A 25265-nucleotide genomic window follows, 5' to 3' on the forward strand; every position below is an offset into this window, starting at 1 on the left:
ACAGTTTAAAGAGTAAGGTTGCCTTTGATGGCAGGGATTTACCATCTGGAATCCTATGGTTACATTTATGCAAATAATTTTCTTAAAGATAAAAATTCTGACCCTTCACTTGGTTCAATTTGGCTGTTTGTTTTTCGTTTAACATAATAATATAGAAAAACTTGGACATCAGTGCAGTGAAGGATTCTTCTCTGTATATGTGTCTCTGTAAATCAACATCAACTACTTATTGTCTTTTTCCTGTTATTTCTTTTCTTATATTATTGTTATTGTTGCTGATACCTTAAGTTACAAATGTTTTGTTTATTTGTAATAGGGATTTCTGATCTAGTTTCTCCTTATGTTCTCATTTGAAGGGTTTGGGTTGCATTGAGGTTTCAGCAATTTTATATTCTCCGAAGATCTGGAAGATCTGCCTCTGCAGAAGATTTGGTTGTTGACTCTGAGCTGATGGGATGGGCCTTTCACTCTGACTGTCAAGAAAATCTCTTTAGTTCTTTTCTCTCAAATGAACCCTCTTGGCAGGAAATGCGGAATTTGGGTGTGGGATTTTGGTTTATTAATTCAGCAGAACTGCGTTCAAGGGTAACATGCAGATCATTTTCTTTTATCAGATGTTATCTTCCATTGATTTTATGTTTTAAATTCTTTGTTGTAAGGGATTATGTGGGGATTTCTGGCTGACAATGTGATATTCATGGGAATAAGGGGTTTATAAAATTGTATTTATAGTCTATAATCTGAGAGAGATTAAAATATCTGTAAAACGTAAATAACTGATATAAGCATAATATGAACACTAATATTTAGTAAAACTAGTAAATATCACTGTATCGGAGCAGCAACTACTGTGGTTTGTTCCTCATGGAAACCCTAAAAAGCAATTTAGTTTCTTCCGAAGTGCTTGATCCTTGGATCCTTGCTGTTATAATTTCCAAACAGCTGCAGCTGTAGCCCATTTTGTTGACATCAGTGACAATCTTCTCAAAATATATTGACAACACTTCTCAAGTATTGTTCAGGTTCCTGAAAGAGGATGTTTACATGTATGATGTATTAGATTTTTTATTTTCTAAATCTTTTTTTGTATCATCATTTCAAACTTAATAATGTTACAGAATTGTATCAGTTTGGACTCACCAGAATCAATTGAGATAGATTGTTTATGGGTGTGGTCTGGCTCTAACAGTTTTGTGATGGTTGTTCTGCTGTATTTACCTAGTTTGGTTATTGTGGTCTTCTCCTCTAACTAGTTATCTCAATGATAAAACAAAAAAAAAAATGATTTAGACTGAAAAAGGGGGCTTGATTTTGGTAGCCATTGTAATTGAAAAAGACTGGAATTTTGCTAGTTATTCTTGCTCCCCTTGGGCTAGTCATGCTTGTCTCTCTCTAAATTCTGTCTGTAACTCTATTAATATTTCTGTTTTATTAAAGAATCCTTTAACAAGTAGATGGCGTATTTTTTGTTGCATTCAGTACACTTGCTTTTCTGACACAGGGTGTTTGATGATGTAGATGGAGAAGCTTGCAAGATTACAATATTTAAAGAAGAAAGATCCAAAGGATTGTGCTCTCTTATATATAGCATTGAATAGACTTCAAGTTTTGACTGGTCTTTTTAAGATCAGCAGAGATGAAAAGGACAAGCCCATGGTTGGATTCTTGTCGCGCAATTTCCAGGTATGCATATAATTTTCTGTCTTTACTGAGAGGCTGATTCTACTGAAAATCTTTATTGCAATTTCCAGGTAGGCATTTAACTAATCAAGTCTCATACTTCTGATAGGAGTAACATGTCCAAAGAATTTCTGATTCTTGTGTCACCTTCATTATGTCTTTTGAACATGCCAGTAATGTCCAAGGACCAGAAGTGGTTGATCCATCAATTATAATTTGGAAGAGGCCATTGAAGGAGAACTTCACTATTAAAATTTAGTTTTGTTTGATTAAGTGAGATCTTTAGAAGGACCTTGGTTCCACTTAGTAATTTGAAGATCATGGCATCAATTAAACGCAGACCACTAAATGTAGTAGCATTTGAACTGAACAATTGTGGTGCATGTGTCAGTTGAATCTGGTACATACATTACCATCTTGTCTGGGTATCTCCTTGTTTGTACCATTGAAGTGTTTCATTGGCATGAACTAGATAGCTAGATTTCCCTTGCATATGGGAACAATATCAAGAACGGTATGATTGTTAACATTATCTAAAGACTAATAAACTATAAACCAAGAAGATTATCTTCAATGACTTTTTCCTGATACTGGTAAGTTACTTTAGTGTTACTTTCTGATCTGTTGGACTGATAGTCATTTTCATTTATGTAGGAACCTGTGCTGATAGAAATATCCAAATTGAGTGTCATCTAAGGTCCTTCCATTTCTCGTTGGAGCATGACATTGAATTGATATTTGATACTACCCTAGAAACTTTGTGTTTTTTGTTTTCATAAATTTACCAATTACGAACTCCTTATGTATAGCATTCAGCTCATTGGGTTATGAAATTGTTTACTACCATGGAAACCTCACTTTTTTTTTATCGTGCACTTTCAAAGGGCTCACTGCAAAGTTCTGCCCTTTGTACGTGTGATGCTGACACACTAAACTAATCACGGATTTTACCATAAATTTCAGGTCCATCTTATTTTATGTGCTGATCTCTAAGCTCTTTGTTTCAGGAGGAGAAAAACAAGGCAGCTGCTTTGAAAAATGCTTATGTCTTATTGGGGAAACATCAGCTGGAGCTTGCTATTGCTTTCTTTCTACTTGGAGGTGAACCTTCTTCTGCAGTCACCATCTGTGCCAAAAATCTAGAGGATGAACAGCTTGCTCTTGTTCTTTGTCGGCTTCTTGAGGGTTATGGTGGACCATTAGAGTGTCATCTTATATCAAAGTTTCTGCTTCCTGCTGCTATTGAGAAACAGGACCACTGGCTTTCAAGTCTTCTTGAGGTTTGGACATAGATAATAAAAGTTCTATTTATTCTTTTGGGGAGAACCTGCTTATGTGGATTACTGTAAAAGGTCTTTGCCTTTTTGACGATTACACTCTCCTTAATGTGCAGTGGACATTAGGGAATTATCCTCGATCATTTCTGAGCTTGCTTAGTTTCGAAACTGATCTGGCATTTAATACGCCATCTCTCCTATCCAACTATGGTGCTCTTTTAGACCCGAGTGTTGGTCAGTACTGCCTAATGCTGACGTCCAAACATAGAATGAGGAATTCTGTAGGAGAGAGTGTGGCTGCAACACTGGCAAGGTGGGCAACTTGGATGACTGCTACAGCGTTGAACAGATGTGGCCTTCCAGTAAGTTTATTTTATTATCTTTTTTTAATTGTGGCATCCAAATGATGGTGTGATTTCTAGTATAGTCAACCTTTCCTAATTCTGTTGGTTCTTTGGAAAATCCTGACTTATGTTACCTTCTCTAGTTAGACATTCTCAAACTTTTATCGGCATATGGTTCTCCAGCTCATGTTTATGAGTTAAAAATTTCTTGATGAAATAGCTTTTATTTATTTATTTTTTTAAGGTCTGATGTCCATATTTCAGAGGCCTTCCAAGTGCCATAGTGGTGAAGGCATCACCCAGATGGCACCTGGGCATCCAGGCTGTCTGAGAGGGTCAAGGTGATTGGTCACTTCTCTGTTGAGGTGCCCTAAATGGAAAATTGGAAGGGGCAAGAAAGGTAAACCCAGGGGAAAAAGGTAAAAATGGGGACAAAAGGGAAAGGAAAGAGTAAGGATGCAGAAGCACTGCCACAGTCGCCGAATCACCACAGGAAGAGAAGAAGAAGAAGAAGCAGGAGGAGGAGGAGGAGGAGGAGGAGGAGAAAGAAGCAGCAGCAGCACATGCTGCTGCTACTGCTGCTGCTGGGCAGGCAGTGCCTACCTGTCTTTGCAGCTGTTGACGCTGTCCTGGATTGATCTCTCGTGGTTGTCCTAGAGGAAGAGAATAAGACAGTTCTCCAAGTCTCCTACAACTTGACATTGAGATATTTTATAAATCTAAGATATTACATTGCATATTGTATCAGTTAAAAAGAAATAAATATTTTATATTACATATAAATTCTCCCCAAACTTAGTATCTCACAGAAACCTCCTGAAAGCTTAGTAACCTTTAGTTGCACGCCTTAGTCCCTTATGCACCCGGCCACTGCCTGGGCCTTGTTGCCATGGCCATTATGCTTCCAACCTCAATCTCTCATAATTTTCCAAGTGAGGTTTTTTTGTTTTCTCTGTCCATTAATATTGACTGTTACTCCTATTTCTTTAATTTGCAAATCTTGATGGATATGTTGAACAGAGAATCATGGAATCATGATACTTATCAGGCTTGAAGTCCTACGAAGAAACTTAACTGCAGAAATCATTTCACAGTTATTCTGGATGATTTTGGGTGGCCTTATTGCAGTTTCAATTGTGCTCTAAATTAGAATGATGTTGAAGACTTCCAATCTTGCTATGGGGTTATGCATTGAGTCATATTTTATTCATTACAAATTGTGGTAAAGCATGGACTAAATCTCGGACATCTCAGCCGAAATCTCAGCAGTTTCGGTGAACCCCGAGGCGACACCTGGTTTGTGGGAAATTTCGTAAAAAATACCTGGTTTTGGCTTAAATTTCTAGCAATAGCCCAGAAAAAATTGCCTGGTTTCAGCCAGGTTTTGGTGGTTTTGGCTGTGCGAAGCCTAAGATTTAGTTCCTTGGCTGGAAGACGAGAGATCTTTTATTCTAGACTAGGCCATTCTTAAGATGCTTAAATGTGGAATCCTTCTGCCTTTTGTCTGGTATGTTATAGAAGCGTGAATATTTACATCCTTTTAATGTAGGAGTAGATTACAAGAAACTACCCCAGCAATTTATAACCCCAAACAATGCAAATAGGACCAGGAAACAAAGAAATAAGACCATCAAATAAACCCCTAAGGATACAATACCCATATAGGAGCAAAACCAGCCCAAAACACAACTCGATAGGAGAGAGAAAGACCTACTATAGAGCTGGAGAGAGAGAGGTGCGGCTAGGTCTATAGGAGTCTGATTGAGCTGCACTCTTGGGCGTAGATAGTCCCTAAGGAGGGTACAAAAACCCCCAAAGTTGAGAGGATTCTGACGGCTGGTTGTGAAGTTACAAGCTTTCTTGATTTTCTGACCTAGGAGAAATAATCGCAGGCTTCAGGAGAGAGAATCAAATTTGGTTTGTAACTTGGACATATCTAAACTTCTGAATACTCACAACAATCGTATATTTCAACACCAGTAACTTTAGGATAAAATAGAAAGCTTTAAACAAGAAGAAACAAAGGGAAAAGGCCTGGGCTTCTCACCCACAGCTATCTCGGCTGTTCTAAGCAATTGACTGCAATTATTCTTTATTCAAATATGAAATTATGAGTACATAAACTCCTCTATTTATAGAGGGTAGAATAGCAATCAAACTACTTTTAGGAGCTAGTTTCCCAATAGGACTAGACACTCCTACTACAACTAGGAATTCAAAATTGGACTAGGAATAATAAACCTATGTGGAAAACAAATAAAGTCCTAAGATAATTTGGACTCGACATACCACTTACTCAACTTGATGGTCCCAATGGCCCACTAATTATTCCCCTAGCCGATGGGCCCAATTGGCCCTTATTTGTACTTAGCCACTCAAGTGGACCAAGTAGGGGCTCGACTGGCTTCTTGGCTGGACCCTAGCCACTCAGGTGGACTAAGGCTGGACCCTTCTTCCTCGCATATTTCCTTCCATAATGTGGATCTACATCAGCTCACGAACTGCGGTGAACTTGTTGTCGAGAACATCTTCGATGACATCATCTTTAGGGTTTGCAAATTGAGGAAGTTTGAGGGTGTGTTCAGTGTCACCGTCATCAGAATGGTGTTTCAAATATATCGTCAGATCAGTTACATTGATGACATTGTTGATCTTCAGAGTAGGAGGTAGCTCTAGCATGTAAGCATTAGTGCCAATGCGCTTCAAGACCTTGTAGGGACCCATGTTCCAAGGATGGAGCTTGTGCACTGTACCAGGAGGAAACCTCTTAGGTGGAATTCGAACCATTACCAAATCACTAGGCTGAAATTCCACGTAGCGACGATATCAATTGGCAGTTGCTTGGTATCCATCATTGCTAACAGCGATGCAATGACGAACATCAGCATGTACCTTCGTGATGTGTCTAAGGACTCATCGGCTTCCACCCTAATACTGACCTGAGGTGGCAAAGTTACCAAGTCAACCGGTCGTTGAGGTTGCAGTCCAAGGACAATCTCAAATGGTGTACGACCTGTGGTGCGGTTGACGGAACTATTATAGGTGAATTCAGCAATGTCCAGTATAGATGGCCAAGTCTTTTCATAGTCTCGAATTAAACATTGGAATAAGTTGCCAAGACTTCTGTTCACCACTTCGGTCTGTCCGTCTGTTTGAAGATGGAATGCAGTGGAGAACTTGAGTTTAGTATTTGTTTTCAGCCATAGAGTCTTCCAGAAGTAGCTCATGAACTTGACATCCCTATCTGAAACAATTGTCTGTGGTAGACCATGTATGCGCACTATCTCTTTGAAAAAGAGTATGGCCAAGTGACTTGCATCAAGAGTCTTCTTGCACGGGATAAAGTGTGCCATCTGGGAGAAACGATCTACTACCACAAATATGGAATCATACCTTTCCCGTGTAGGTGGTAAGCCTAGGACAAAGTTCATGCTTATGTTTTGCCAAGGTGCTTGTGGAACGGGCAGCGGTGTGTACAATCCTGTATTCTTCTTTTCTCCTTTGGCAAGTTGACAAGTGCGGCATCTCTATATCATATGTTGCACATCCTTTAAGAGTTGAGGCCAAAAGTATAAATCTTTCATCATGGAGTATGTTTTGTCCTTGCCAACGTGTCCACCCATTCCTCTTCCATGTAGCTCTCGAATCAAGTGATGTCTCAAAGAGGTGTTTGGGATGCAGAGGCGAGTGCCTTTGAAAAGATACCCATCATGTATAGCAAATTTGTCATCTCGTCCTTCTCCTTGTAGGTTGTTGAATACTTCTGAAAAATCAGCATCACTAATGTACTCCTCTTTGATGTGTTCCACTCCTGCACTTTGTACTGTGAAGGTGTTCATCATCATCACCTTTCGACTAAGTGCATCAGCCACTTGATTCTCCTTCCCAGCTTTGTACTTGAGAGCAAATATGTATCCTTGCAAGTATGAGATCCATTTAGCATGCCGATCACTAATAGTCTTTTGTGAGTGCAAGTATTTGAGTGCTTCATGATCCGAATAGAGCACAAACTCTTTGCCAATTAAGTAATGCCTCCAATGCTTGAGGATTTGAACAATGGCATAGAGTTCTAAATCATAGGTAGAATACCTTCTTTTTGCGTCATTCAACTTTTCACTGTAGAAGGCAATCGGATGGCCCTCTTGCATAAGCACTCCTCCTATCCCAACATGGGATGCATCAGTAGCCACTTCAAACATAAGATCAATATTGGGTAGTCTAAGCACTGGTGCTTCTGTCATCTTTTGTTTGATCAAGTTGAAAGCTTTAGTGGCTACTGGAGTCCATTGAAATGGGACTTTTCCCCCTTTTGTGCATTCTGTAACTGGGGCTACAACGGCGCTGAAATTTTCGGATGAATCGTCGGTAAAATGAAGCAAGACCGTCAAAGCTACGAACCTTGGTCAAGGTCTTTGGAATAGGCCAATCAATGACACTTTTTACATTCTCCGGATCAGCTTCTATGCCTTGTGAAGACACAATAAAACCAAAGAAGATGACCTTGGGCAACATAAAGGAACATTTCTTCAAATTGATGTATAACTTTTCTGCCCATAGTACTCTCATGACACGTCTCAGATGCTCTAAGTGTTCATTTTGTGCTTTGCTGTATATTAGTATGTCATCAAAGTACACTACGAGAAATTTGCCAATGAAGGGTCGTAGTACATGTGTCATCACCCTCATGAAAGTGCTTGGTGCATTGGTGAGGCCAAAAGGCATAACCTTCCACTCATACAGGCCTTCTTTTGTTTTGAAGGCTGTTTTCCATTCACCCCCTGGACGGATTCGAATTTGATGGTAGCCACTCCATAGATCAATCTTTGAAAAGATGGAGGCTCCTGTCAACATGTCATGCATATCATCCAAATGAGGAATAGGAAATCTGTACTTTACAGTGATTTTGTTAATGGCCCGGCTGTCAATGCACATACGCCATGATCCGTCTTTCTTTGGTGTCAATAGGGCTGGTACTGCACATGGACTCATGCTCTCAACCAAGAACACTTTCTTTAATAAATCATCCACTTGTCTATTAAGCTCGGCATGCTCTATAGGACTGAGACGATAAGTGGGCAGATTAGGGAGTACTGACCCAGGCACAAGGTCAATGGCATGCTGAATATCCCTCATCGGTGGTAGTTTATCAGGCAATTCCTCTGGTACAAAATCTGAAAAATCAGCAAGTAATTGTTTGATTTGTAGGGGATGTTTGACCTCTATCACTGGTTCAGCAGCCTTGGTAACAAGAGCTATGATTAGGTCGGTTTCTTCACCAAGGGTCAGGAATTCTCTATGGGGCAGCACGCATAGCTTGTTGTCCATAGTGTTCTTCTTGCTGAAATTTTCTTTGCATGGTTGCTTCTTTTGCTTAGTGGTTGTTTTGGAAGAGATCTTAGCAACATTCTTTAAGACATGTTGTCTCCTTAGTTGGACAGCCCTTAACTTGTCTTTTACCTGAGGTATGTTGAGTGGGTTTAGAATGAATGGTTTGCCTTTGTGATCAAAGATGCATTGGTTCTTAGCACCTCCCACTAGCACATTATTGTCATATAACCAAGACCTTTCAAATAGTACATCAATGACGACCATGGGGATGACATCACACCATACACTTTCTTCATAATCGGAGACCTTCAATAGGACTGAACACCGTTGAGTTACAACCATGGTGTTGCTGTTTAAAAGAGATACCTTGTATGGCTGTGGATGGGATTCAGTCTTAAGCTTTCTGTCAATGACAAAGGCTTGAGATACCACATTCACACAACTTCCATTGTCCACAATCACTTGAGCTTTGTGAGGTCCACTAGACATTAAGGTGTAGAAGATATTGTGCCTCCTCCAGTCTTCACCCTTAGTTTCAGACACTAGGATTCTTGCAACCACATTGACATAAGCATGAGGATCATCATTCTCTGGTGTAAGCTCATCTTCCAGTTCATCCTCCTCTCCTTCAACTGCAACATTAACGGTCCAATCGTCATCCTTAGGTTCGTGGATTTGTAAATCCGGATTGGATTCGATGGCACTGATGACAGAGTTGGATCGTCCCCGCTTAGGGCAGAATTTTGCCGTGTGTCCGGTCTTTCCACAACTGTAGCATGTCACAGATCCACTCTCCCTTCCCATTGGAGCCTTCCCCTTATCCTGTGTATCTTGTGTAGCTCGGGTAGGAAATCCAGTGGGTTTCGTTGGTACATAAGGTTTTTTGTTGTTAGTTGGTTGGATGCATAGTTGTCATGGCGCCAAGGTAAACCAAGGCGGTGGAGGATTGTCTAAGCGCTTAGGTGAGAAGGCGCATGCCTTAAGGCGAACAAGGCGACCAATTGTTATTTTTTATTTTCCCTATTTTCTAACATTATTTAGTAAGCTATATATACCTTGTATCATAAAAAATCAAGATTAAGCAACATCAAGTCATTAAAAATCAACATTTAGCCATATTAAATCATAACAAATTAACATTAAGTCATATTAAGTTATAAAAAATCAAAATTTCGAGAAATGCTTTGGTTCTATAATAAGTTTGACTGGTCAAATGATATTATTTTTACATGAGACTTTTTGTATCAGTTATAATATAAAACCAGCTTTCCAGTAAGTCAAAGATTACTTAAATCTGAGTTGTAATGACAAAGTTATGCTCCGGTCAAACTTATTTTTAAGTGCGCGAATGCTGTTAAAATCGCCTGAATAAAAATTATTTTATGGATATCAAAACAAAAAATTATTTTACCGGACTTTTGGTGTTTAGCAATGTTTTAATATGATAGAATTTATAAAATTTTCATAATTGAGAAAAACTCCAACATTTAAAAGTTGAAAATCGCCCCTATAACCAAAATCCAGTTTTTCTTCTTGGACTGGGGGTTGATTTTTTATCCTTTTGGAATTTGATTTTTAAACTATTTTTATTGGATTCAAATAGGGGGGTATTTGCTTATTTATGAATAATATCTTAAGTAAATGAATTTACTTAAATGATATTTGGCATAAATAAGTGTCAAAACACAAGGCGGCATGCAGTGCAATAAGGCGACTGTCGCCTAGGCCCCAGGCAAACCGCCTGGACGCCTAGTCATCACCTAGGCGATGCCTTGACAACTATGGCTGGATGTACCTTCTGAAGGTTGTTTTGATCAGATCCTCTGCTTCTAGTGATTTGTCAAAATAAGTGCTTAAGGAGGGTATCTCGATCACACCAAGCTTCTCACGAATATCATACCTTAATCCCAGTTTGAAACGGGATATGAGCAGTTCTTCATCTTTTTTATGGGGCACCTGTTCGTGAAAGCAGTTCATTAAAATGATCAGTATAATCTTCTATAGTCATAGTACCTTGCCTGAGAGTATTCAGCATGTCGTAGAGTCGACGTCGGTAGGTGGGTGGTAAGAATCTATCGTTAAGGATAAATTTCAAGTCTTCCCAATTATGAGGCATCTGACGACTGCGGATCAGCCTATTCTCTTCATTCCTCCTTCAATCCTTAGCTCCACCAATTAACTTAGTGACAACTAATTGGACTTTCCTTTCTTCAGGCATACGGTATCATCGGAAGTAGTCATCAAAGGAAGTTACCCAGTCCTGGTAGTAGAGGGGATCGTGCCTCCCATTGTACTCTTTCAATTCTAACTTGACCTTGTACATATCGTCAGATTGATAAAGCTGATTGTCATATTCATCATACTCATCATTATGAGCTGGGACATTCCTTCTGGGTTGCATAGTGATTCTTCTGGGAACATTACCAATGCAATTAACAGCAGGTTGAACATTAGTTTGGGCAACATTTGGTTGGGTGTTAGAGTGGGTAGCAGTACTCTCTTTTAGGTCAGCCAACTATTGGTCATGTCCATCCAACCTTGTAGACAAGGCTTGGATTGCTTTCATCACATCTTGAAGGGTGGTTGGGGTCCTTCTGTCTGAGCCATAGCTCTGATACCACTTAACGCAGGAGTAGATTATAAGAAACTACCCCAGCAATTTATAACCCCAAACAATACAAATAGGACCAGGAAACAAAGAAATAAGATCATCAAATAAACCCCCAAGGATACAATACCCATATAGGAGCAAAACCAACCCAAAACACAACTCGATAGGAGAGAGAAAGACCTACTATAGAGCTGGAGAGAGAGAGGTGCGGCTAGGTCTGTAGGAGTCCAATTGAGCTGCACTTTTGGGCGTAGATAGTCCCTAGGGAGGGTACAAAAACCCCCAATGTTGAGAGGATTCTGACGGCTGGTTGTGAAGTTACATGCTTTCTTGATTTTCTGACATAGGAGAAATAATCGCAGGCTTCAGGAGGGAGAATCAAATCTGGTTTGTAACTTGGACAGATCTGAACTTCTAAATACTCACAACAGTCGTATATTTCAACACCAGTAACTTTAGGATAAAATAGAAAGCTTTAAACAAGAAGAAACAAAGGGAAAAGTGGGGGAGGAGCGGCTGTCTCGGCCCGGGCTTCTCACCCACAGCTATCCCGGCTATTCTAAGCAATTGACTACAATTATTCTTTATTCAAATATGAAATTATGAGTATATAGGCTCCTCTATTTATAGAGGGCAGAATAGCAATCAAACTACTTCTAGGAGCTAGTTTCCCAATAGGACTAGACACTCCTACCTCAACTAGGAGCTAGTTTCCCAATAGGACTAGACACTCCTACTACAACTAGGAATTCAAAATTGGACTAGGAATAATAAACCTATGTAGAAAACAAATAGAGTCCTAAGACAATTTGGACTCGACATACCACTTACTCAACTCGATGAGCCCAATGGCCCACTAATTAACAACTACTAATTATTCCCCTAGCCGATGGGCCCAATTGGCCCTTATTTGTACTTAGCCACTCAGGTGGACCAAGTTGGGGTTCGGCTGGCTTCTTGGCTGGACCCTAGCCACTCAGGTGGACTAAGGCTAGACCCTTCTTCCTCTCATATTTCCTTCCATAATGTGGATCTACATCACCTTTCCTATTTGATACAATACAATTTTGAATATTTACATGCTTTCCTACAGTTTTGAGCTAGTGGAAGCTTAAGGTTATGGAATTGGGGTTTAGTGTTTGGTCCCAAGGATCTAGTGCTAAGATTTGATGGATGTTTTTTAGTTAATAAACAAGAACATGTCCTACGATTAATGTAAGACTAGATTGGACACCCAACTAGTCCCAAAACTGCAGGAACTTTTAGACTAGAGAACAACCAGATTACACCCCACAAACCACTATAATCAGACTAACAGAAAATAGAAGTAACAGTATATAACGATCTCAGAAAACCAGTAGCAAGTAAGTCAGACCAGTAGTAGTCAGATAGGATCAAACCGGGGGCTGAAATCAGTACAAATAAGTGCAAGCAACTTGTATTCAATGACTGATATCATAAAACAGCAGTGACAAACAACCCAGACCAATCGATCTCAGTATTCAATAGATCAATCGATCTCAGTACTCCATACCACTTAGGTCAGATATTAGTTGATCAAATAAATAAAACCAGCAACAATAAAATGAGGTAACAGTCCCAAATCAACAGCAGGAATCACAGAAACAGAATAGGACAAACCAAAGCAATCGATTCTGGTTCTGTTCTGGAAAAAAAATCACTACAGGACAAAATATGAGAGATTTTTAATATCTCTTTAATGGCTGCACAGAATCAGCCCAGATATGGATCGATCCTTAGTGGGGAATAGGAGAACAATCGATCAGAATTTCAGCCTTAACAGACACTTCTAGCAGCTACAGCAGACAGGGCCAATGGTTCTTCTACAGAGAATTCTTGGCAGAAAACTTTAAACAATAAATACCTGATTGTAACAGCAGTAGATCTCTGAGAAGAACACTTGAAATTGTTGAGAAAAAATAATAAAACTTGAGAGAGCTCCTGGACTTCTCGCCGCAAGGAGTCGCTTGGATCAAACACCAAACCCAATACCTTGATCAGACACAAGGAAGTTCTCTTGCAGAGAAAGCAGCAGCAGCAGCCATGTATTTTGTCAAAATCGTGGCTCATTAAAAGAGCCATCATCTTTATTTATAATGATGGGGAGTGTTTACAAGTAATAGTAACTCTGAGTTACTAAAAATTGATTACAAGAAGTTACTAAAAACTGGAAATTAGAATCTAATGAAAATAGAAACTAGTCTAGACAGAAATTAGAAACTAACAATGACTTGAAATTAGAAACTAATTTGGGACTTCAAAATATAAAATAAATAACTAATTAGTAACACCATCAGCAGCCCAAACCGTGGGCTGACTTGGACCAGATCTGGGTCGACCCAGTCAGCCACTTGGGTCGACCTTGGTCTTGGTTCTCCTTGTGTAAACCCTTGTTGGATCTGCATCAACGATGAACCACTAAAAGATCAGCTTTAATTTGATTTATTTTAACTGTCCAATATCATGAATTGAAAGATGCAACCAATTGTTTTCTGGCTCCTGATATATCAGGTACTTGAAAATATTGGTTGTTGAGGGCTTGTTCAACCATAAAAAAAAAAACAAAAAAAAAAAACAAAGAGGTAACACTAGAAATTTCATGCTCAACAACTCAAAGACAAGTCATTCTGAAGAATAAATTCCTAATTTTCAGCACAAGACAATATTCTTTTTTCTAAACTCAAATTCACTCTTATTCCATTTTCATCTCTGTATTTGTAGATACAACATATGAACATATAGTTACTCTGACAAAACCGCAGCAGCCAAAAACCATCTAAAGAAACTTCTAGTTGAGATAACAGTTCTCTATTGCTGCCCCAACCTTCCAATCTTTCCCATCTTCTGAATCACAGACAGGAAGACCCAAATATTTAATAGTCCAACTGTCCTTCCTACAACCATGAATGTTAGGAAAAATGTAAATCATTACTCTTTTCAAGAATCACTTTCAAACCCTCAGTATCTGTAATCTACAATTGATTTGATCAAGCATTTCTGCATTGCTCCTGGAAATCAAGCTTTCAAACACTGTATCTGGAAGGTAATAGATTTTTTTATTGGTTGAATTAAAAACAATGTGTGTTTGTGTATTTATGCACGTATGTGTGTGTGTGTGCGCACATGTGTGTTTGCATTGTGCAGCTGGAAAGCATTATTGATTATTTTTATATTGCTGAAACTTCATCATTGCTTTTTTCATATTGATTGAAGCTTGAAGCTTTGGAGTGGCTTTCATCTTCTTCTAGCACTCTTGAAGATAAAGATCAAGGCAGTGTAGATTTTGGGAACCTTGACACTCTAAGCAGACTACTAAAGTCATCCACCAGTGATGCCTCTAACTGGCTGTCAGGAGATGTGGCATTTCATTTGGAATCACATGCTAAATTGGATTTAGCAATCCAGTACCTTTCAGGGCTAATAATGGAGCATCCTGTTTGGCAAGACATCTGTTTAAGATCTAATCAAGCACTTGTCCGCCCCAAAGAGTATGAGACTCATCGATTCAAGTTGTTACATGAAAGTTTTCAACTTAAGTTAAACACAGGACTTGCAATATTTGAACAGAAGTATGCTTTGAATAGTCTTGATCTGATTAATATGGTAATGCAGTTCATTAACCAAGATATTTATGTCTCTTGATTTTTCCTTTCTCCCCTAAAGTTTGCTTCCATCAGGGACTTAGTTTTTTCCTCTTTTCTGCAGATGTTAGTATTTTCATGCAATCATGGGGTGCCATTTCTTGGATACCAAATATTACATGGCTATAATTCTCAAGGACTTCAGCAGGATGAATTTAACAATTTCCTTTCATTATGTATCATTCCTACACTAGTTCTGAAGGCTGTCCTACAGGTCTGCTATGTAGTTGCTCAGAATATTGTGGCCTGGAGCATTCTTTACAGTCAATTGACACCAAGCTCTACAAAAAGTGATGGATATGGTGGCAGTAGTTCTGAGGAGTTATGTGCTCGGAATTCATATGTTACACGACCATTGAGAAGCTTAAATGCCACTCTGCAGATTTGTTGTTCTGGCTTTCTGAGTGATGATTTCACAATCAAAATCTTTACCGTTATTGATCTTTTTGAATATTATTCTTGTTTTTCTTCAGCTTGGTCTTTAAGGAATTTGAAAGTTCTCATTCTGATGGTACAATCCATTTTGATTATGGATACCAACGAGTACACACCCTCAAAAGTGGACATCACAAGTTTGAAGAAAGTTATATACCAATCTGCAGAGTTGACAACCCATAGTTTGTTAAGTGATGATGTGAGGGGCCTTCCCCATGCTACGGAAATGCAAGGGCAACATGAACATGGTGAAAACTTGTGGTCTTCAATACCAGAAGAAGAAAGATGGCCATTCTTAGGGGCTTGCCTCTGGCAATTCCTATCCAAGTTTGCCACAGCTTTGCTACAGCCAGTATTTGATGTCCTTGAAGATGGTCAATTATATAATATTTCTCGCAGCACACTTTCCTCCTTGGTATTTAGTCCTAGAACTTCTTTGTCTGATGGCAATGTTGCTGTGAAACAGATCAATATGGTCACAGTAGTATTGGCTGAGTTATTGAAGAGCTCACTTTCATGTATTTCTTCTTCTCATGCAAAACATCTAGCATCATTTTTGAGGCAAAAAGTAGAGGATGGGTTACCTATACCTACTCTTATTTGGTTAGAAAAATCTAGGTCTCAACCAAGACCTCTGGGTTGTCATCTGGATTGGAAAACTTATGATTTGTACAAAATTAATGATACAAACCAGGGGATATCATTTGAAATCTTATGGGAAATTTCTACTGATCCAAAGGAAATATGGAAAGGTTTTGCACAGGAAAATGTAAGCTGGCTGCAATTTTTTAGCCAGAAGTCCTCTAGAAGCTGGAGTAATATACATAAAGAAACCATAGGTGACTGCGAAAATGCTGACATCTCAAGTTATGATCAAGGGGGAAGGCATAGCAACTCTTCTAATGGGGCTGGATCACCAGCTCAGTATCGATCTCTTGGTGGCCATAGTTCCCTTGGTCCTGGATCTCAAGCATCCACCATTACCAGGGAGGCTATGTGTTTTGAGCATCCAAAAGAAATGTATAAGAAAAACGGAGAGCTTATAGAGGTGATTATTCTCTTTTGCCTCTACCTTCTATATAATGATTACAATCTTTCCACTTTCATAATCATGTCAGCTATGGACTTAAGATTTCAAATACTGCATTTGGTGAGTTACTTATATTCTATTTCTGTAGGCAATATGTATCAACTCCATTGATCAACGGCAAACGGCACTTGCTAGCAATAAAAAGGTTAGCTTTATGCCTTTCTTCCCCACTTTAGAGCATCTGATCAGCATGGGTGTTTGTTGAGATCTCCTTTTGCTGCTTAAAGAACTGTCACTCTCTTCTGTCCATTTCTTATGAATAGGAAAGGTTACTACTCCAATCTCTTGCATTTGCAAATAATACAAATGGCATTTTAGCATCACATTCATCAAACATTCTATGTGGTTTTGAGTTACAGGTTACCTGTTTGATTCATGTGATTGAAATTCCACTCTTTTGCTGTGTGTAATCCAACATCCCAATCTCTCCTCCCCCGGGGGGTCGGTGTATCAGAGCTAACAAAATAAAAGGAGAGTGAAAGAAATAGAAAGAGGATTGTGATTGTTAAGATGCATAGTGAAATGTAAGTTTTCACTGTATGCTCTTTTGCCCTTATTTTATGTTTAAAGGATGTTAAAAATGGGCGGCAAAATTTATAACTTCACATCCACTGGAAGTAACCCCTCTTTGTGGGTGGAAATAGTACATGCTACTCCACCAATTGATGATAGCTCCTCTCTCTCTCTCTGATCCATGCTAATTGGTTCATGTTCCACCTGCAACTCTTACTGGCTGCATTATGATGATTATAAACCAACATTGGATTCCAGTGAAGAAATCCAATTGGACCAGGGCTGTCTTGTTCTCCCAATGAATCAGCTACAATGTCATCTAGCAACAATTGACATGGCAGCCTTGGCTGGGAACAAGCACAGGGCTTCTTCCACAAAGATCGAAGAAGAAAGGTGATCGGGTTTTGCATTTTTGGAAGAAGAAAGTTGATTGATTTTTACCATTTTGGAAATGAGCCAAAGCAAGGAGGAACGGTGATTTGATGGGCTGAAAAATTTTGAGAAGTCAGTGTGATTTCAAAATAAATATGGGCTGTTATGAGATTGTGCAGAGATGATCAAGACAAACCATATTCAGTCATCTAGAATGAGGTTGAGCACCATGTACAGGGGGTTGGTGATGGAGTGAATAAATAATTAGAAAAAAAAAGTACCCCTGAAGTTACACATTCGATGGACAAAAAAAATCCGTGATATGGGAAATGTTTAGGCCTATAGGGGCTCATTAGGTTGGCTATTTAGTGGACTCCCTTTTCTAATTGGGCACTTGGACATGGACTGACTGGCCACTGTTGCTACCTGTTCCATTAGATTTCCCCTTTTCATTTCGTTTTTCTATCTCTTTGGGGTAGCTGGGTTGGGACTACAGATGAGCTTCACATTCCAAATTTATTAAGTCTAATTACCGGGGATGATTTCTAACATTCTTTTTTATGCCTTTTTAGTTGGAATGACTCCTTTTCCAATATTTCCAAATATATTAACTTGGCATTTGTGTGTCCTTCCAATTTAAATCTTACACAATAAATTAGATGTTAAGCCATTGCTGCCGATACTTTTTGTCAAGTTATGCAGATGTACTGCAGGGGATTGGGTTATTTGTTAGTATTCACGATAGCTATTAGCTAAATATTGTCCAATCCCCTGCAGTACACTATTAGTGGTTATTGGGTTATTTGTTAGTAATCACGATAGGGGGAGTGTTCCTATCGTGATGTGTTTATGGTTGTTTATGTTTCTCTAGTTTCCTTCTTTGTTTGTAATCAGTATTGTACTCTACAATAGGTATTAGCTAGATATTATAAATAAAGGTGGGCTACGATGGCTTACACACTGAATCTATCGTGGTTCAGAATTCTCTTCTGGGATGGGATACAAATACCATGCGGTACATGTACATAACACTTTTGAATATCTTATAAGTCATAACAGGATTTTTGGAAGAGAAATTGATTATCTTGCAAGATGTACTTTTTTCTTTGAGGTATATCATAGGCAGGTTTTAATTTTTATTGAGGAAAAACCCTTGGCAACAAGCATATGGAAAAACAGAACCTTGAAATGTACTCACTTTAGAATTTTATTTTATTCTATTAGAATGATATTTGTGCCTATGCCGAATGCTGTGTGGCGAATCAGGTGGAGATTTTGATGGACTAAATACTTGTGCAGAATTTGAAATTGTATTTCTATTTGCTTCAGGGGATAACTTTCTTTAAGTGGAAAAATGAAGAACCTTTTAAAGATCTGTCAGGTTACATCTGGTCAGAGGCTGATTGGCCGCAGGATGGTTGGGCTGGTTCTGAATCTACACCAATTCCCACATTTGTTTCTCCAGGTGTTGGTCTTGGTAGCAAGAAAGGGTCACACCTTGGATTGGGTGGAGCAACAATTGGACTAAGGAGGCCTTCAGCAAAACCAGGGAAAGAAATGACAGGAGGCGGTGCATTTGGAATCCCAGGTTATGCTGGTATTGGTGCTTCTGGCTTAGGTTGGGGTTTACAAGAGGATTTTGAGGAATTTGTTGATCTACCTGCAACAGTTGAAAATATAAGCACAAGGGCTTTGTCCAGTCACCCGACAAGGCCTTTGTTTTTGGTTGGATCTAGTAATACTCATGTTTATCTTTGGGAGGTATGGAATACTAAAACTGCATTTCAAGATATTTCCACCTTTCAATGTAGACAACTGCATGTTTCACTTTTCAGATTTCTACCCCTGGGACCAGTGATGGTGATCCTTCACATGGGAATTTTTTTTCTTTACATATGTTTCTGAGTATAGATTTTGATGGCTTCTTGACTACTTTTCCCTGCATAAAATTTGTTTCCAAGGTCAAGATGTAGTTGTAAATTTTAATGTAATAGTAGTCACGATGTTTGGATTCCATCTTACTCTGGCTTACCTAGCCTGTCTATCTTCAAAGAAAAATGAAACATCTCATAGGAAACAGAATGGAAAGAAATGATGGTACTCTTCTTTTTCATCCTTACTAATTTATTTCTTTTTCCATTATTACACTTTAGCAGACCTTTTTTTTTTTTTTTTTTTTTGACGCTTTTTTTTTCTTGTGAAAAAGGAAAAAAAAAAAAAAAAATTGAAAGTTGAGTTTTTTTTTTTAAACCATGATATGGTATTTAGTTTTATTAACTTACTGATGTGTAGAAGAAAATATCCAAAACAAACTAGGACAGCTTTTGTTCAATGGACTTTGTTTAACAATAAAATTCTCAAACCATCAGTTGGTTGCTATCACCAGAATCACATCTCTCTTCTCTCTCTCTCTCTCTCTCTCTCTCTCTCTCTCTCTTGAATTAATTCATCCTTTGTTTCCTGAAACTGTGATTGATGACAGCAAAGCAAGATTAAATATAGAAGGGCTTCTTTAAAAGTGAAAGATCCTTCTATTACTACTCATGGGAGGGTAATTCACTTTAGTTCCTCTTCAATAGAACTCTTGTTTTCCCAAAAGAATATATCATTGAATCAGTATCACAAATTGTTAAATGGTCTAGCATTTGCTAATTTAGTGGGATTGAATATGAATAGAACCATCTCCCATACTCTGTCAATGTCACACGTGAAAGAATCTCCCATGAACTGTTAGTGTTGGTGTTGAATGTTGCATCTCTCTCTCTATTTCTGGACTTTTTTTCCAAGGTATTGTCAGTAAATAACCATGGTTTTATAATAATTGATTCTTGCAGTTTGGTAAGGACAGAGCTACGGCGACCTATGGTGTGTTGCCTGCTGCAAATGTGCCTCCACCATATGCACTTGCATCAATATCAGCATTGCAGTTTGACCACTGTGGACAGAGATTTGCTACTGCTGCATTAGATGGGACCGTATGCACATGGCAACTTGAGGTTGGGGGAAGGAGCAATGTCCGCCCAACAGAAGCAGCCCTTTGCTTTAACAGTCATGCATTGTATGTATTTTATTTAGGCAAAATTCTTTAGGATGATTTCTTTATTGCTGTGAAGTGTAAATGTTGGTTTGCTACTTGATGTCAAGTAAGTTCACATGCCACCATAGCAGACAGTCCAACTGATGAGCTATATATTTAAATTCACATGATGATGATAGACTAAATTACCAAGGGGTAATCAGTCCCATTAAGTCCATAGCAAGCTCCAACAAACACTTAAAACAGATCAGATGCAATAGAGAAGATAGATCTGAGAATGAAGCTCTTATGATGCTTGATAAAACCATCAAACAGTAGCTTGATCTGGGAATAGGTTGAAGAGATATAGCAGTTCTTGAAAATTAGGGCAGAATTAGGGTTTAATGAGAGAATTTTGATTACTCTCAGCACAGCCTTTGCAGGCCCCAATCTCTTGGTCGAGTGACGCTTTTGGTAGGCCCAATAATCCTCCAAAAGGGTGGTAGAAACTGGTCAGTGGGTAGGGAGATATTGGTAGTCGAACCCTGCCTAGAAATCTTTATATAACAGGACTCGGTATGCAGTCTTTTTGTCTCAGATCTTCATTGCAGCAACTCAGCAACTGGGACTGATGGCTTGTAGATCAACTGTAGAAGGTCTCTTGTAACAGACTAACAGTGTTAACAATTAAAAATTGAGGGAAAATAAAAAACATTAGAGAGAGAGAGAGTATTGAATGGGGGGTAGCAGAAGAAAATCTCAGCCAAGGGTATCTCACCCAGAGGTCTCTCACAGTTTCTCATTGCATAAAGAAAATAATTATTTATTCATTGTCTACCTATTACATCCGATGGGGCCCTTTAAATTGGCTCTCTAATGCCTTTTGCTGATAAGAATTATAAAATAGAAACAAAAACAATAAAGAAACTTACAAATTAGGTAAGTCTGAAAAGTAGAAACTAACAACTAACTAAGCTAGATCAATCCTTGCCTAACAATGAATTTTAGTAGGAAGCAAATCTTACTAACATATTCCCCTAACTGCTGCTGGTTCGATGGAGTTAAAGAAGGCATGTCTGAACCAGATCTAGGCCCGGTTCAGTCGCCTGGTTGAACCATAACAAACCAATTCCACCTGGACTAGATGTGGGCAGAACTGGGCTGAATTTCTTGGAACCAGATCTGGGCTGCAATGCTGGTTCGAATGGCTCTCGCATCTACATCACATGAAGGGATCTCTCTCATTATCTGTGCAATGAGGTTTTCTTGCAAGTGGCTTGGGAAGATGCTTTTACTGCATATCTCATCATCTCATGTTCATGGGGTTAAGACCAACTATTGATTAGCTCCCACTAAGCATTGCAATGAATACCTGTAACCAGTCCAAGGCAACATAATCCCGTCTCGATCATTACCCTGTCCATGAGTCAGTATGACTTTACAATCCTTAATAACCTGTTCTATATCCCAACCATCCAACAATAAATATAAAAATTAGATGGATCTGATCAACTGCTGTGGCTGATTTTAGCCCAAACCATTATATGGTCTTGATCCCATCCAATGGTGCTACCCTTTCATTCCTCTATTAGACACATGTCCAAGACCAAGTGCCCCAGGCCATGCTATTTGTATTTATAGGACTTAGGCTTTTTGTCCGTTAACTCCGTAATTAATCATTAATGGATGTTTGGGTCATCATATTGGTCTGTTTGGATTGATGCCTGGTTCATTCAGACGGCTAGTAGTAAAGAATAATATTTTATATTTTATTTTTTGTGAGATACTGCCACCTGTTATCAAAAACATTTCGGATCAATTATCTACCTGTCATTCACATGTTAAATTTGTTTTAGCTTGTGCTCTTAAGTGGCTTAAAATTGGTTGCTATCTTGGTTGCAGGGATGTTAGTTATGTGGCAGGGAGTGGATCCATAATTGCTGCAGCTGGGTGTAGCTCTAATGGTGTTAACGTAGTTATATGGGATACCTTGGCTCCTTCAACCACCTCTCAAGCTTCTCTCATATGTCATGAAGGTTTTATTCTTCAGTATCATAACTAAATATGTGAAATTGGTTGCATCATTTAATGTTTCCAGATGTGATGAAATGAAATAATTTCAAATAAGGAAAGTGTGGTCTGAGGAAATTGCCTCAAAGACTTGGCCTTAAAAGCTCTTGCCTTGAAAGTGAGACACTCTGCAAACATGCCACGCACTATGGAAACTTTGTGCTTTTTACTTCAGAATTGTCCTAAACAGTTTGTTACTATTTTCTGTTTTAGTAAGTTTTTGTTATTTTTTGAGTGCATGGCTTTTCTTTATGGCACATGTCGGTATAAGTCTTTGTAAAGGGTAGCCCACAGCCACCCAAATCTTCATGAATCTAGCAACTGCAACTCTGGCTACATCACTGATTGATGCGACATTTTTTGGGTGTCTTCATCTTCTCCAACAACCTGCTTCTCCCGCGTCTTCATCTACTCTGGTGAAATCTCTAGAAATGGTTCTGTGAAACCATGAACTCCATGGAAACTGGAAAAATCACCATAGAAACTCCATGAAACTTTAAACCTCAAACCTTATAGTCCATGAAAAGAAGCAATCTTGTCGGAAGATAAACCATGAGAGCTTAAAACTTAAACCTTGAAGTCTAGATCTAAAAGATGGACGTATCAACCCCAACTGTGTAGCCAGTTTCTAGAGGAGCCTCCGAGGATGAAGAGGAAGGTCACCAAAGATGAGGTTGCCAGAGTCCAGACCAGAAGCCAGAGTTGAAGAAAAAGAGGAAAAAGTAGGAGAGCCGGGCACCTATCAAGTTCCTGTACTGCTGGCCAGTAAAACTGTTTCCATTTTTCAGTTTTGAACGTAATATATCAGGAATGTGGATACAATCATACATAAGCTTACCAAGGTTAAACGTAAGGCCCTGGGCTCATGTCACAATGGGGAACCAGCTAGATCAGTCCATTGACTCCCTATTCATGAGGCTTATGCAACATGCCATAAGACTTGAGACTTTTTTGCCAAATGGAATGTCTCGCGTTGCATCTTCTGTTTACAAAAAAACACTGCAAAAATTTTTTTTTGGTCTTCTTCCTATTTCTAATGGTGCCTACTTTTTTACTTGTATTTGTGAAGGTGGTGCTCGTTCCCTATCTGTGTTTGATCATGACATAGGAAGTGGTTCTATTTCTCCCCTTATTGTCACTGGGGGAAAAGGTGGTGATGTTGGGGTTCATGACTTCCGTTTCATTGCTACTGGGAGGACAAAGCGAAACAGGCAATCAAATGCCTCTGAACAGAACACTAAGTCTTCTCTTACTCATGACAGACAATCAGGAACTTCAAACAAATTTGGGGAACAGAACCTGAATGGGATGCTTTGGTATATACCAAAGGCTCACCTAGGTACACAAGTATTGATCTTTATGTGATTATAACTGATATATGTGGATGTATATATAGGATTTTCTTTGATGGGTTTAATGTGCTGTGAGTGAAGGGAGTGTTACGAGGATCTCTACCATCCCCAATACAAGTTTATTCTTAACGGGGAGTAAAGATGGGGATGTGAAACTTTGGGATGCCAAAAGAGCCGAGCTTGTATTCCATTGGCCAAAATTGCATGATAAACACACTTTTCTGCAGCCAAGCTCCAGAGGTTTTGGTGGAGTTGTTCGGGTAACCTCTTCACCTTTTTCAATTTTTTATTCAAATTTAACCTGGGCTACATGGACTATATATGATCTCTATGCCAGTCCTAAAGCCATATTTCATGCTCATGTGAACAGGCTGCAGTCACAGATATCCAAGTCCTTTCTGATGGTTTTCTTACATGTGGTGGAGATGGAACTGTAAAGCTAATCCAGCTCAAAGATTTCCACCAAAGAACCTGAAATTGAGACTGAAAAGAAATAGGAAGGAGAAAGGATAATTGGACTATTACCTCTGAGCTTTTCCAAAACATTCTGCTGGAGCCACAAAGTCCTGTGACATCTGAAGACCATGACACTAGAACAGCTGAAGTGGTGCGAGTTATTTTTGCCTAAACACCATTTATTGGTTCATTAGCCTGTGATAAAGTATTGTGAGATAACTTCTTGTTTTTGGTGCAGCGGCTGCATCCTGGTTAGTTGGCCAAGAAGTGTCTAGTCCTGTTCACACTGCTTTGTTGCTGCAGATCCTCCAACCACACAATCTGCCTAGCTCACATAGTATGCATCAGCTAGTATGTATCTAACCATTCTTCTTGACATATCCTGTGTAATGCATAGAATGTCCTCGTGTAAGAAAGCCTGTGGAGATGACACCCAGCTGCCGAAACTTGGCTTGTGTTCATGTTTGCACTGTTTACCACATGAAGCAAGGCAAAATAGGATTTCAAACTTTGTGAGACTTCTGAGGAAGAATCTGTTCTGCAGGAATGAAGGTCACTTAAAAACTCAGGATTGTCAACATTTTTGTTTGTTGTATCATAGTTTCTTTCCTGTATTCCTTTTTAATGCAATCAGAATTGCCCTTTCTGAGTGTATCCTAGTCCCAAACAAGAGCATTCTCTTGCCGCCCAAAACGGCTCCCCATTTGTATCTTAGATGAGGCCAATATGCGTTGATAAATAGGCTTTGTGATTTCCAAACTCCATGTGTTGCTTTACCATGTATATCTTTATCTTATCAATACACATCCATTGAATGATGAATCAGTTATTGCTTATTAATGGAATTCATTTGTTCAATTGAATTGATATTAACCTCTTCTTTTTCTTTTTTTGGGGGGGGCAGGGGGGGAGAGTGGGGGGGAGTTTGCACCGTCTGGTAATATTTCATAAACAGCATTGCAATTAACACAAGATTTGACACTGAGGGCTTTGCTTCATTGCTGTTGGCTTCAGGGTTTTAAGAATTGGGATCGGATTGGGAACGAGCTGGATCGTTCG

The 25265-nt window shown here is 39.0% G+C and overlaps 1 protein-coding gene across 2 annotated transcripts in view; it reads left to right on the top strand.

Annotated features, from left to right (window-relative positions):
- Window positions 1-25073, top strand: part of LOC122060893 — a 35684-nt gene extending 10611 nt beyond the window's left edge. For both annotated transcript variants that reach the window (XM_042624001.1, XM_042624002.1), the window contains 14 exons: window positions 357-585; window positions 1519-1683; window positions 2688-2960; window positions 3074-3319; window positions 14475-14864; window positions 14967-16385; window positions 16516-16572; window positions 18642-19073; window positions 20147-20370; window positions 22231-22364; window positions 23468-23737; window positions 23832-24010; window positions 24121-24357; window positions 24445-25073. In XM_042624001.1, coding sequence (XP_042479935.1) covers window positions 357-585; window positions 1519-1683; window positions 2688-2960; window positions 3074-3319; window positions 14475-14864; window positions 14967-16385; window positions 16516-16572; window positions 18642-19073; window positions 20147-20370; window positions 22231-22364; window positions 23468-23737; window positions 23832-24010; window positions 24121-24225 — 4123 coding nt within the window. In that variant the 3' untranslated portion in view covers window positions 24226-24357; window positions 24445-25073. The remainder of the gene's footprint in view (window positions 1-356; window positions 586-1518; window positions 1684-2687; window positions 2961-3073; window positions 3320-14474; window positions 14865-14966; window positions 16386-16515; window positions 16573-18641; window positions 19074-20146; window positions 20371-22230; window positions 22365-23467; window positions 23738-23831; window positions 24011-24120; window positions 24358-24444) is intronic.
- The last annotated feature ends 192 nt before the right edge of the window (window positions 25074-25265 follow it).

The sequence above is a fragment of the Macadamia integrifolia genome, chromosome 14 (genome assembly GCF_013358625.1).
Source record: "Macadamia integrifolia cultivar HAES 741 chromosome 14, SCU_Mint_v3, whole genome shotgun sequence".
Lineage (NCBI taxonomy): Eukaryota > Viridiplantae > Streptophyta > Magnoliopsida > Proteales > Proteaceae > Macadamia > Macadamia integrifolia.